Source organism: Cynocephalus volans, chromosome 15 (genome assembly GCF_027409185.1).
Source record: "Cynocephalus volans isolate mCynVol1 chromosome 15, mCynVol1.pri, whole genome shotgun sequence".
NCBI classification, from domain to species: domain Eukaryota; kingdom Metazoa; phylum Chordata; class Mammalia; order Dermoptera; family Cynocephalidae; genus Cynocephalus; species Cynocephalus volans.
Genome location: NC_084474.1, coordinates 52473556 through 52486534, shown reverse-complemented (window position 1 = coordinate 52486534; position 12979 = coordinate 52473556). Strand labels below are relative to the sequence as shown.

At 39.4% G+C, this 12979-nt stretch overlaps 1 protein-coding gene across 2 annotated transcripts; it reads right to left on the bottom strand.

Annotated features, from left to right (window-relative positions):
* Positions 1-311: 311 nt before the first annotated feature.
* TP53INP1 (tumor protein p53 inducible nuclear protein 1) lies at positions 312-12295 on the bottom strand. Of its 2 annotated transcripts, XM_063080052.1 has the most exons (4): positions 12112-12295; positions 11156-11519; positions 2000-2037; positions 684-750 (listed from the first exon to the last, which is right to left on the bottom strand). In XM_063080052.1, the coding sequence occupies exons 1-3, from the start codon at positions 12221-12223 to the stop codon at positions 2016-2018; spliced, it is 498 nt and encodes a 165-aa protein (XP_062936122.1). In that variant the 5' UTR covers positions 12224-12295; the 3' UTR covers positions 684-750; positions 2000-2015. The 2 variants fall into 2 exon arrangements, with proteins under 2 accessions (XP_062936121.1, XP_062936122.1); XM_063080051.1 differs by lacking the exon at positions 2000-2037 and having other exon boundaries at positions 312-750.
* Between the last annotated feature and the right edge of the window lie 684 nt (positions 12296-12979).

Below are 12979 nucleotides of genomic sequence, written 5' to 3'. Positions count from 1 at the left end.
GGCGACTATCACCTGTTAATGCTCATGTTAGTGTGTAAAAATGTATTCATTATATAAGGAAAAGATGATCAAGTACTGGTCAATAAAGTGTATGGCTGACCCTGAGAATAAATTTTTGCTTGCTCAAAAGATTGATTAAGTAGCTCAAAATAAAATGAAATTGAAAGATGCCTATTCTCGTACTTGGGAAGAAATGTCTTTAAAATGCTGACTAACCAATGTACACATTAATAGATGTAAAGACATCTCAAACACCAAACACTGTAATTGTATTGATGTCTCCAAAAATATTCTGAAAAAATTTACAAAAAAGTAAATGTTAAGAGCAAGGCATTATGTGATACACAGCATATTAAATCTGGTTTTCAAGATAGTGTCTGAACACACTCATAAAACTATGTGACTGGTCATCAGTTGGCTGTAAAGAGACAGCATTTTCATTGTACATAAACGCACATCCACACATATATGCAACAACCAACCAACAGAACTTGAAATCCTTAGTAATTGTACTGACGCGGGCAGGGCTGATGCACAACCCAGCCACTGTGCTTGACCTGCCGAGGGTGGCAATCCCTGCTAAGATTTTGGCGACGAAGGCTGTTTCTGTTAAGAGACTGTCTTTCACTATGTTCTCTTATCCACTGTGAATGGCGAAAGCTCTTGGGTTGTTCCAGGAAAGTTGTATGAGCAGCAAGAGCTGCAACATAGCAGTGAATATGCTGTTCCATTTCATTTTGAGCTTCCACTCTGAAACAAAAAAGTGGGGATGTATTAAATAACAAAGTATATTAATGAAACTGAAAACATCACTTAAGAATTCAATTTGCTACACTAATTTGTTTATGGTTGAACGAGAGCTTAGTTTTCATGGCTGACAGACAAGTTTATATTTTGTGACCACTCTGTTAGTAGAAAGGAGAAGCCAACTTTCAGTAGAAATATGCCATATAATCCACAGATGGCTAACTAAGTCAACTGTACTAAAAATATATTTTATACTTTGTGTGCATTTCAATTACAGAGCACACATGTATATAAGATTTTCTGGAAGGGGAACTAACATTTATTGAATATTTGCATTTGCCAACTGTTTTGCAAATATTACATATTTTAATTCTCACTGTAATCTTTTTTGTGTGTGTGGCTGGCTGGTATGGGGATTTGAACCCTTGACCTGGGTGTTGTAACACCATGCTCTAACCAACTAAACTGGCCAGCCCCTGGCCATAATTTTAAAAGGAAAATATTTTAATTCCCAGATTTTACTGATTAGAAAACACTGTGCCAACAGCACCTTGACAGACCTTTTCTGTCTATAAGTAAATGTTCCAGGAAACAAGCTTTAAATCTGTATGTATTTAAAAGAAATATGCAAAAGGAAATTCTATTCATTTAACATTTTTCTAGTTAAGAAGCTACTGCTCATTACAGAAGACAACTAAATTTTTATGTAGGTCACAACAGGGCACATTTTGGAATGTCATTTACATAGCAGTGTTATAAAGACTCTTGTAAAACACATAATCTTAAAATATGGCTACACACACGATTATTATGTATATGATTATTATTTATTTTCTATATTAAAAGCTAATCAAGTAGGGATGGTCTAAACTATGTTAACACATAACATGAAAAGTTGTCAGATTCTTAAGGATTGTTTTAGACAGGAAAGGCAGTTATATATTTTGCCTATAATCACTTGAGGAAAACACTATGATCTTTTAAAATATTTATATATTTTTAAAAAGTAGAATTAAAACAGGTCAAATTAAGAAACTAATAGATCAGTGAGAGTATGGTGCTGATAATACCAAGGTCCTGGGTTCAGATCCCCGTACCAGCCAGCTGCCAAAAAAAAAAAAAAGAAAGAAAGAAAGAAAGAAAAAGAAACTAATAGAAAGAAGTTAATGTAAAGAAAGTTTTAAAAAGGTGAACATTTGCGTCCTCAGCCTTGATAACAAATATCACACAGTCTCAAAGTAAACATACTTACTCTGTGCCCGTGAGTCTTATAAGCAGCTTTTCCTGGCCCTACAAATGTTAAATGGTTAACTATTAAATCACTAGTAAGATTTAAAATGCTATTTTAATTTTACTATTAGGATGTAGTCAACTTTTTTATTAAAATTGGTTTACTCTGGGTGACTAAAGGCACATATATTGCTTAATTTAAGATTATGACAGCATATAAACCTTCACAATCAATACTTATAACAGCTAAAATGCAATAAAACGCACACTCTGAAGCCCATTGTAATTATGAAGCACCTTACTTTATGTGCTTTACGGTAATATCCCCAAGGATAGACAGGATGGAAGCAATTTAACTTTTGAAAGACGTGCGATTTCCTGCTCAGAAAACATAGATGTTTACTACATAGCTGTCCTCCTAATTTTAGTAACACCTGATTTCTATCTTGATTTAGTGGGCTTTTCTTATAAGAATTTCAAATCCAAAACAGGGATGTTAAAAAAATTTTTAGTTACTGTTGTAACTTCATATGTGCAGGACTTTCATATGTGCAGAAAGAATTCATATAAAGTTTAGTGTGTTTTGATCCTTTATATATAGAAAACTACATATTTGTTTGACTATCCTATATGTTCTATCTATAATACATGAATGCAAAAACGAGATACAAAAACAACATTCTCACTGCATCAAACTGCAGACACATAACAACCAGATGCAGTGCATAGACCTCGGTTGGATACTGGTTTGGACAAGCTAGATGAAATATTCTCAGCTCTATTGAGGAAATCTGCGTATGGTTTGGGTAGGAGACATAGTAAAAATGAAACAAAATACTGAAACAAAAAGGTAAGTCACTGCCTAAAGAAACAGGTTGTAAAATAGTATATATAACATGATCCCATTTAGGTTAAAAGTGTGTGTGGTTGTGGGTGGTGTGTGTTTATGTACAGGCACATACAGAAAAAACAATCTGGAAGTATATGCCCTAGGGTGTTAACAGTTTTCACCTCTGGGTAAAGAGACTGTCACTTCAAATTTCAAATTTTTGCATATTTGCATTTTCTGAATTTTTTTTTTTTTTTTAAAGTTGATGGGTAAGGGGTTCTTAACCCTTGACTTGGTGTTGTCAGCACCACACTCTCCCAAGTGAGCTAACTGGCCATCCCTATATAGGGATCTGAACCCATCGCCTTGGTGTTATCAGCACCACACTCTCCCAAATGAACCACGGGCCGGCCCCTTGCATTTTCTAATTTTTTGCAATGCACATATACTGCTTCTGTAATGAGTTATTTTGCAAAGCTGCTGACTAAAGACACACACGTACACACTTTAAACACTGAAAAGCAAATACACAAATGCTGGTAAGTTTAAAGTAACTGTTAATCATGTTGAATTCTTGAGAGGAATTCCCAAGAGGTGAGATCAGAATCAGGAGGGAAGAATTTTTAAGAACTGAAGAAATTCATTTGAAACAACTATTAAGCAATTATATCAATACCACCCACAAAAAGTTATAAATTCTTGTTGGAATGCGTGAAACACCTCCTGACAAACTTATGGCACAGAGTACGTTCCAGTTAAAGTAACACTTTCCACCAAAGATCTTACCCAGTATAGAGCCTCGCAACATGTAACAATATGAGCAAGTTGTTTTTCATTTTGATACAAGTAAAATGAAATGAAATAAGTTTAGCCTCACCCTCATAAAAAATCATCTACAATAATGAGACTTGAGAGTGCAACAAAACTTTCGTAAAGTTAATGAATTAATAAGCTGTCTTGGGTTTGTTTATGTTTTGCAAACAGTAGAAAATATATAGAGTGGTCTAGTTAGTAGAGTCAGAACCTGGATGAGCCAGAACCTGGCCCTTTGGATGACAGCACTGATAACCAAAAGAATCTGTTCTCACCAGGTCAGCTAAATCATAGTGCCTGGGATAAGTCAGTAATCACATCCACCTGTCCTGGAAAACATTATTATAAGACCATTTTACTGAGAAGCAGCCATAATGGTGCCAGAAAGTCATAAAATAACTGAGAACACTTATTACCCTTACCCTAGATCCCTGCACGTAGGAAGTTACCTAGTAACAATCCCAAATCTATATTTCATGTACAACCAAAGCCTGATGACATTTGGGGGGTGGGGGGACTCTCTCTCTGTCGTGTGTGCGCTCGTTGTCCTTTGACCCTTCCCCCATCTTGTAATTATAAAATGTTAAGATATGCTGGCCCTCTTTGGAAAACATTTTCAGGGCAACCTGATCTATATTTCTCCCTGGTTGCAATCATCATATTGGCTCAACAAATCCCTGCTATATGTACTTGGTCTCAGGTTCATATTATGTCAATAGTACTAACCACAGGAATATTCTGAATTGCTCCAAAGGATCCAAATTCACCTGAACCCTTGACCTAAGAGAGGGAATAAAGTCAGTGCCAATATCCCCCAAATACTTTAACACCATAGGTAACATTCCACTAAAGTACACAGTGGTCTAGCTAGACTTGGAGCTAATTAACATGATGATGGGCTTTAATTTAGTGCATGGGAGCAATCTTGGATAAACTCCTTGGATATATTCTCTGGATAAAGGACACAGAAAGTCTGTAAGTTTTTTTTGGAACATACCAATCTGGGCAGCTTTCCAGGACCTCAACCCAGCTGCCATTCCAACAGAGCGTTTCAGACTACTTGGGACCCCCACATAACAACAAAACACCATTTTGATGTTTAATTTTTCCTCTGTAAGGCAGAAAACCCTTTGAGCAAAATGTTTTGGTAAAACTGCCATTTTACTAGGTGTGATATTGTGAAATATATATTTGACTTCATCTCTATCTCCTGGCATACAGCTCCTAAAATCCTGAGCATCTCCAAAGTGATTAAGAGTTTTTTTGTATGCTAATGAGCTGACTGGTGGCTGGCAGCCCCTAAGTAGCTTCAGAATTGGGACTTGTCACTGGAAAGACCAAGGCAGGAGTAGAGGGTTAGAATTTCAGCCCCACCATCCCCCAACCTATGGGGAGGGGAGAGGGGTCGAAGGTTAAGTTGATCACCAATGGCCAATGATTTAATCAATCATGCCTATGTAATAAAGCATCCATAAAACTCAAAAGGACTAGGTTCAGGGAGCTGTTGGATAGCTGAACACATGGAGATTCCTGGAGGGTGACGCACCCAGAAAAGGCATGGAAGCTCTTTCCCCCCACACCTCGCCCTATGCATCTCTTCATCTGCATCCTTTGTAGTATCCTTTATAATAAATGGGTAAACATAAAGATGTTTCCCTAAGTTCTGTAAGCCACTCTAGCAAATTAACTGAGCCCAAGGAGGGACTGTGGGAACCCCCGTTTATAGCTGGTCAGAAGCATGGGTCACACCTGGGGCTTGTGATTGGCACTGAAAGTTGAGGGCAGTCTTGCAAGACTGAGGCCTCAACCTTTGGGATCTGATGCTACCTCCACGTAGCCAGTGCCAGAACGGAACTGAATTAGAGACACTCAGCTGGTGTCCCCTGAAGAATCCGCTGCAGAATTGATTCACTGATTGATTATTGGTGAGGAGAAATCTCCACATACTTCTTGGTGACCAGATGTCGCAGAAGTCTTTTGTGCTGATTGTTGTAAAGTGAGAGCAGAGGAAAAACAGTTTTTCTACAGAACTGGTGTCAGAGGAGCAGGATTTGCTAGAATAGCCTTGGCTCACAGAAACGTGGTTTGGGAAGAAAAGGGTAAAAGGGTGGGAGATAGGAAACTTTTGATTCCTAGTTGGCCATGTGATCACCCACAGATGATCCACGGTATGGAGCAGCAGCTGTGCTGCAATCAGCTACTAAAGGTAAAAGTTACAAAAGGAATTTAGAGATGGATTCGACTCCCAGGGAGTTGGTTCACTGGATGCGTAAAGAAATGCAAACTAACAAGAAAACTGTGAAATATTCAACCCCTTGGTTATTATTATCTGTAATAGCTAAAATTATAAGACAGTGGTGGGTCAGACCTCAATGCTTGACCAAGCTCAGTTTTCAGTGAGTCTGAGCTTTGGCCACTAGCTTCAAAACTGTCCCCCAGGGGAAAAACTATGCAGAAACAACAGAAAATACCGAAGATCTGGTTACTAAGAAGGTACTGGAGGAAGAGCAAAGCCAAGAAACTATTGAAACCAGAAGGTGGAGTGTAAGGGAACTGTTTCATTTTGTAGATAGGAGCCTTTACTGCAATGCATGGTAAAAGTAACTAATTTATAGGGGCGATATCTTTGGTTTTAAATGCTACAGAGTAAAAGAGCATGTTTGGATTGATGCAGGATCCACAGCTCATTACGAAACAATCACAGATGGCTGTACATGATCTAGGCACACAGGAGATTTTTCCCAAGTGAACAGCCAGCCTGGTGTACTGGATAAAAGCCACTGTAAAGTCTGTTTACCCTGAGAAGTGGGACTGTACATCTCCCCCTATAAAGGCCAAGTGGAACAACCCAATGAAGTAGGTGGTATGCTTCTTATGCAAGCCACATTGGACTGGCTTTATGATGAACAGGATATTCACCCGATGAATACGCCCATTACGCAGATTATGGTAAATGATGTGGTTAAATTATCCCTTTAACATAGACCCCACCCCTTCCCTTCATATAATCTTACTGCTGCAAAACCAAAAGACATTATCAGATTTGCTGCTTCCCTTCCCCTCATGGGTCTTACAGATGCTAATAAAAACATTAGGGTCATTAAAGAGAATGGGGAAAGGCAAAGGGAAAATCAAAGGACTTATCCCAGGAAGGTGGAAATTTCTAAATGGCTATTAAGAAATAAGGTGAATAAAGAAGACATCGATGGAGTAAAACTAAGAGGAAAATGAAAGGGAAGGAGACTTGTCCCAACAGGGTAGAAATCATTAGAGGGTTATTAAGAAATGTAATGAGTAAGATGGACATTGATGGGGTTAAAACAAAGGAGTTAATACAGCATACTATAAAGCTTAGGTAGGCCAAAAAGACCCCCATCTGGTCCTCCAACATTAAAGGGGCCCCAAAGAAGTAAGTTCTATTTCCTCCAGTTTGGAGAAACTTAAAAAGCTGGAAGGCAGAGATTATAATGACCAACAACTGCCTGGGGCAATAGTCATGTAGAAAGACAAGAACTGACAAACTGGCAGGGGTCCCTCTGCTCAACCTCCTGCTGGGGACCCAAAGCCTTAGGTACACGGGTGGGTAAAAAGGTCAGGGGGTGGTGAAGAGAAATTCCTTAATATGAGAAGCCCACACACTATAGTACCAACATCCACTGGTGAAGCCCTGACTCAGGCCACAATTAGATTGAGAAAGCATAAAAATGTAAAGGCCTGATAAGATTATGTTAGTTGGGTCATTTAAACAGGTTTATGTAAAGAAGTTGTATCTCCTTTACCTAAATGTTTTATGACATTGAATATCATGTCTGGCTAGAGAACACTTCCCCTACCTACTATTGTAAAACAAAAGAAATGTAAATCCACACTTCAAACAATATTAATCAGACATGCTAAATGGAAACCTAAGTAAAATTTCCCAAGCCTACACAGTGTAGAATAGAAGCTGGAATGCTGATATGGATAAATTCTGATAGCCCTATACGGAATGCAAACCTGAGCATATGGCAAAATCCTGTGTGCACCTCCCAGCAACTACTACTAGGACTTTGGGCTAGAGAATTTCCACTTGAGGGGCATTTACTATCTTGCTATTGGACATTAATTGAAGCTATCCCTATAACTGAAGGACATAAGATAATCTCAAAGATGAAATACTCATGACATCTTGGGTGATGTCGAAGAAACACTCTAATGGGGATGGCACTGCCCAGAAGAGTTCCACAATAAAATGGAAATGGTTTATACATAATCATGCTACCTGCGGATTACAAGGAGTGGATACTCACAAGCAGGGAACCTCTCTTCCTCTAGGACTAACTCAGGAACTGTAAGAGGAGCTGCTAGATTCTATCATCACTTGGACAGTGCTCTATAAACATCTCTCAACTGACTGACAAAGAGCTGCTGGATTTGTGGATGGCAGTTCCAAGAGGAACAGACAATATCCTATTTGGAAGGTGCTACTCTAAAGAAGGTAAAAACAAATCAGCTAGGTGGGCTGAATTGCATGCTGTTTTCCCTAGTGGTGATGAAAGAATTGAATGGTGGTTCAATTGAATAGTGATTCAAAAGCCCCTATGTTTGGGTTGTTACTGACTCATGGAAATTGGCCAATAGCTTGGCCATACCGTCAAGCAGGAGGGCAATGGAAACCTGGTCTACTAAAGGGATGTCCCTATGGGAAACAGACCGATAGAAATTTGAGGGATGCATTATAGTAGGATATGTTGATGCCATCAAGAAAAAAACTCCCTGCCAGGTTCAGAAGGTGACAGAATTGACAAACAGATATCCCTGTGTGCTCATCTAAGGTGGCTGCCTGAGTCCATGAATGAGAGGATATGAGGGTACTGCAGCAATGCAGAGATGGGTGGAATCTAGGCATGTTCCTCTTGTACCCTCTCAGGCACATGATGCCAATAAGAACTGTTCAGCTATGGGGCAGATTCCCGGGTGGGAAGGCCCTCCCTGAACATAGCAGCCAGGTGAGACTGATACTGGTAGTCTGGCGGGGGGCGGGGGGGGTGCGCCCTACAAATGGGTCTTGACAGGAATAGACAACTGATTCTGGACTGGGCCTTGCTTATCTGGTGGAAGATGCCAATCCTCAGAGAGCTACTTAAAAAAACAAAAAGAGAAGATACTGCACAGATTGGGATAGCTGACCACCACTTCTTCAGACCAAGGAACACACTATATGGGCCATCAAGATCAACAATGGGCAGAGATGTCCTTCTCAGAGCCAATAGTCTGACAGAGAAGTAGAATGGGCAATTAAAACATTGGTCATCTAAAACAAGGGGAGATAAAGCCATGAAGAGCTGACTTACACGCATTTATAACTGTGCGCTCACACTCAGCATGAGTGGGACTAAAGGACCACACCCACTAGATTTTCCTCTGTTTTCCCGGTTGATCTGGGGAAGAGGGCGTGAGGAAGGATGCTGGTATGAGTAAGCAATTCTTGCCAATTAGGAGTATGCTGTTATAATGATTATACTTTCTTCCCCACATCACCTCAACCTTTTTTTTTTCCTACCTGTTACAGTGGTCCTAGGGCCAGAGCTGCAACTACAAGTGCTAGAAGCAGAGATGATTCCTAAACAAGAAACTAACTATGTTTTAAAACCTTATTTCAGAATTCCTAAAGGCCTGCTGTGGGTGAGTTGTGCTTTCACTCCATCTGGCAAAACTGTAGTTAATAGTGAATGCAGCTATATAGCCTGGTGGTAAAAACAGCCTACCAGTTCTGCACCTACGCATATCTAAATAGGAGTGGACTGAGGGGGAGGCACTTGCTAAACTACTATTGCTGCCTGCAATCTAGACCACCATAGTGGCTAATGCCCCCTCCAAAGGAAAAAAGTTTGGGTAGTAATGGAAGAATAGTAGCTGAGGGTAAAGGAATGAATAAATGGGTTATGAATTAAAGAAAATCCAATATTACATTAAAACCTCTAAAGAGGCTCAGAGCAAGAGATGACATTGTATCTTAGCTCAATTATACCAGAGGCCTGAAAAGATGAAGCTATATGTTTGCTGAGAGCACTCCTGCTCTTGGAAGCTGACAAGATCAGTGGAAGTCTGCAAACTTTAGCGGCCTTGCCCTGGAAGACATATTCATGCAATATGATGATGGACTCAACTAATTATTAATGACTAAATGAGATTTCTGTAATGTGGCAGTGTCTTTTGAGTTGTAAGAGGGTACTTGAAAAAGTTTATGAAAAAACAGAATTAAAAGATAATAGAAATCTTCCTGTGAACTTTATGAAGTACCCTTGTACCGTTTACTGTAAGGGATCCACATTCAAATACTGGGGGGTAAACTGTGATATTGTGAAATATGTACTTGGTTTTGGTCCTTGGCATACAACTCCTAAAATCCTGAGCATTTCCAAAGTGGTAAGTCTTTTTGTATGCCAATGAACTGACTAGTAGCTGGCAGCCTCTAGGCAGCTTCAGGATAGGGACTGGTCACTGGAAAGACTTCTGGAAAGGGGAGAAGGGTTGAAGGTTAAGATGATCACCAATGGCCAATGATTTAATTAATCATGCCTAGGTAATAAAGCTTCCCTAAAAACCCAAAAAGACTGGGTTCAGGGAGCTTCTGGATCGCTGAACATGTGGTGGTTCCTGGAGGGTGACACATCCTGAGAGGGCATGGAAGCTCGGCGCTCCTTGCCACGTGCTTTGCCCTACACATCTCTTTATCTGCACCCTTTGTGATATCTTTTATAATAAACTAGTAAACAAGTGTTTCTCTGAGTTCTGTGAGCCACTCTAGCAAATTAATTGAACCCAAGGAAGGGGTCGTGGGAACTTGATTTATAGCCAGTCAGTCAGAAGCACAGGTAAGACAACCTGGTGCTTGTGATTGGCATTGAAAGTCGAGGGCAGTCTTGCGAGACTGAGGCCTCGATCTGTGGGACCTGATGCTATCTCCAGGTAGACAGTGTCAGAATGGAATTGAATTAGAGGACGCCAAGCTGGTGTTTGCTACTGGAGGATTGCTTGTGTGGTGTGTGTGGGAAATTCCCCTACACACCTGGTGTCAGAAGTGTGTGTGACCATTTTGTGAGAATATAGCAGGAAGAAACTGAGTTTGTTATTCCTATATTCTCAGACAGGATTTTCAAGGTTAGGCATCATTTGATGTGACCTAGCAAGGCATAGTTGGAAGAAAATAAACTTTATTTTAAGACAGAGTACTCTAGCTGAATTTCATTTTCTAAATAACCCAGCTATAAAGTGCCAGAGTTATATTCTAAGATACTTGGCAGAATGCCAGTTTTTTATTTCCATTCAGTAGCAGAATTTTATGAGACAGTTCTCTATTATATAACTAAGGCCATGCTACAACTTTTTAAAAAATCTAAAATGAACAAGTTTTTTTATACCATTGATCACCTTGTGTACTATGTACATGCTTTCTTAAGTCTCTAACAAAATGACTTGCATCTTCTAAGAACTTAGCTTTGAACTGTAGTAGACGTAAATAAAATGCATGCTCAGCACATACTCGCAACATACCTGGGACTATTTGGGTTATGAAATTCATCAGTCTCACAGCTGGCCTCACTGAGACCAGGGCAGGAGCTGTGCACAGCATAAACAGACATGCTGGGATGCTCTATGAGAAGGTTTTCCATAGGACTTGTTTCCACCTTGATAGTGGTTAATCCACCTGCAGTGAAACATGGGGGAGGGGTGATAAACCAGCTCTCCTCCATTGGACAGGACTCAAACTGGAGGAAGCAGGAATCACTTGTATCAGCCAAGCACTCAAGAGATGCAGGTAAACAGGAAAAGACTGAAGGGTGCTCAGTAGGTGATGCTTCACTGATGTCTTCTTCTTCTTCTTCCTCTTCTTCTGCTGAGAAACCAGTGCAAGTATCTAGATTGTAGTCCACATTGCAGTCCACATGTGTGGTGGAACAGTTCCACGGGAGGACGATTATCACATTGAGCAGTCATAGTGGAGCCGCCCATCAAATTCAGAGCACAGAAAATGAAGAAACAATACCGTTAGCAGATGCTCACGTTCCATCCTTTATTTAGTTCAGAAACAAAACCATTTATATTCACTCATAATGATTATAACATAACTTCTGAGCATTGTGTGTGTGTGGCATCACTGTATGTGATAGATTATGTTGGCTTTGTAGCAATGGTTTTAGGACTGTTTCTATCCTGCTGAATAAACATATAATAAGCTATAGGGCTTACTGCTTGTCTAATATGAGGGTTTCCCATTAAAGCACCTCTGATTTGATCAGACTGTAAGAGTTGCAAAACTGGAAAGTCTGATGTCAATCAGTTTCACTGACCATCTGGCACGGGATGTTTCCTAAAATTTTTTTTAGACAAATTCTTGCTTATTCACCTTTAAAGCTTAAAAACCTTCAGTTATTGGTTTACTTATGCAAAAACTGAGATGCAAGAGTTTCCTCTTTCATTGTGACGATAAACCACTGAGTATACCTTACCTATAAAGTCAACAAGAATCCATTCATCATCTTCTTTCTCACTAAATTCTGGTTCTTGGTTGGAACAAGTATTGACTTCACCCACAAACATTTTATTCAGCCTCTGGAACATTGTTAAGGCAAGATTGAGACTTTGGCTAGATGTCTTTATAGCTGAGATTTCAAAACCCTGTCTTCAGTTGGTCCAATGGCACCGACAGGAGATTAAAGTGCGCAGGGTGCTTATTCAACTTAGGTGAGCAGAGTCATTATCCCTAAAAGAAAACAGAAAAAGGAGGTTATTTCAAATTGGCATATATTGATAGGTGTGTATTTTACAAGTACGCACACCACCCACCTTAGAAGAAAGCATATGCTGTTGCCTACATTCTACAGCTATTCCCTTCCTGCAGGAGTCAAACACAAGAAATGCAATATCTCTTATTTATAAAACATTATGAATCAAGTACTCGAATGCAACCTGTAAATATCTTAAAATGTGAAATACAAGGGAAGGAGTTCTTTTTCATATCTTTGCTTTCATAATAAGGAATAAATTTGGACAATGTATTTCAAATTGCAATACCCCTTTTCTGTAAGTAGATGAACAGAAACTAGATATTAACAGTATTACTATATGATATTCAACTGCCCAAAAGTCTTCAGATGAACTCAGTCACAGAGTTCAGTGACCACCATTATGCCAGGCCCTCTTTCCCTGGCTCATTTTCCCTTCTGTTCTGTACTTCTTGTATATGACTTTAAGCATACCTAATTACATTTAAAATCTAGAGGGTACTTCAAAAACTTTGTGAAAAAATGAAATTAAAAGATAATACAAATCTTTCCATGAACTTTTTGAAGACCCCTCATATAAGTACAGCATACT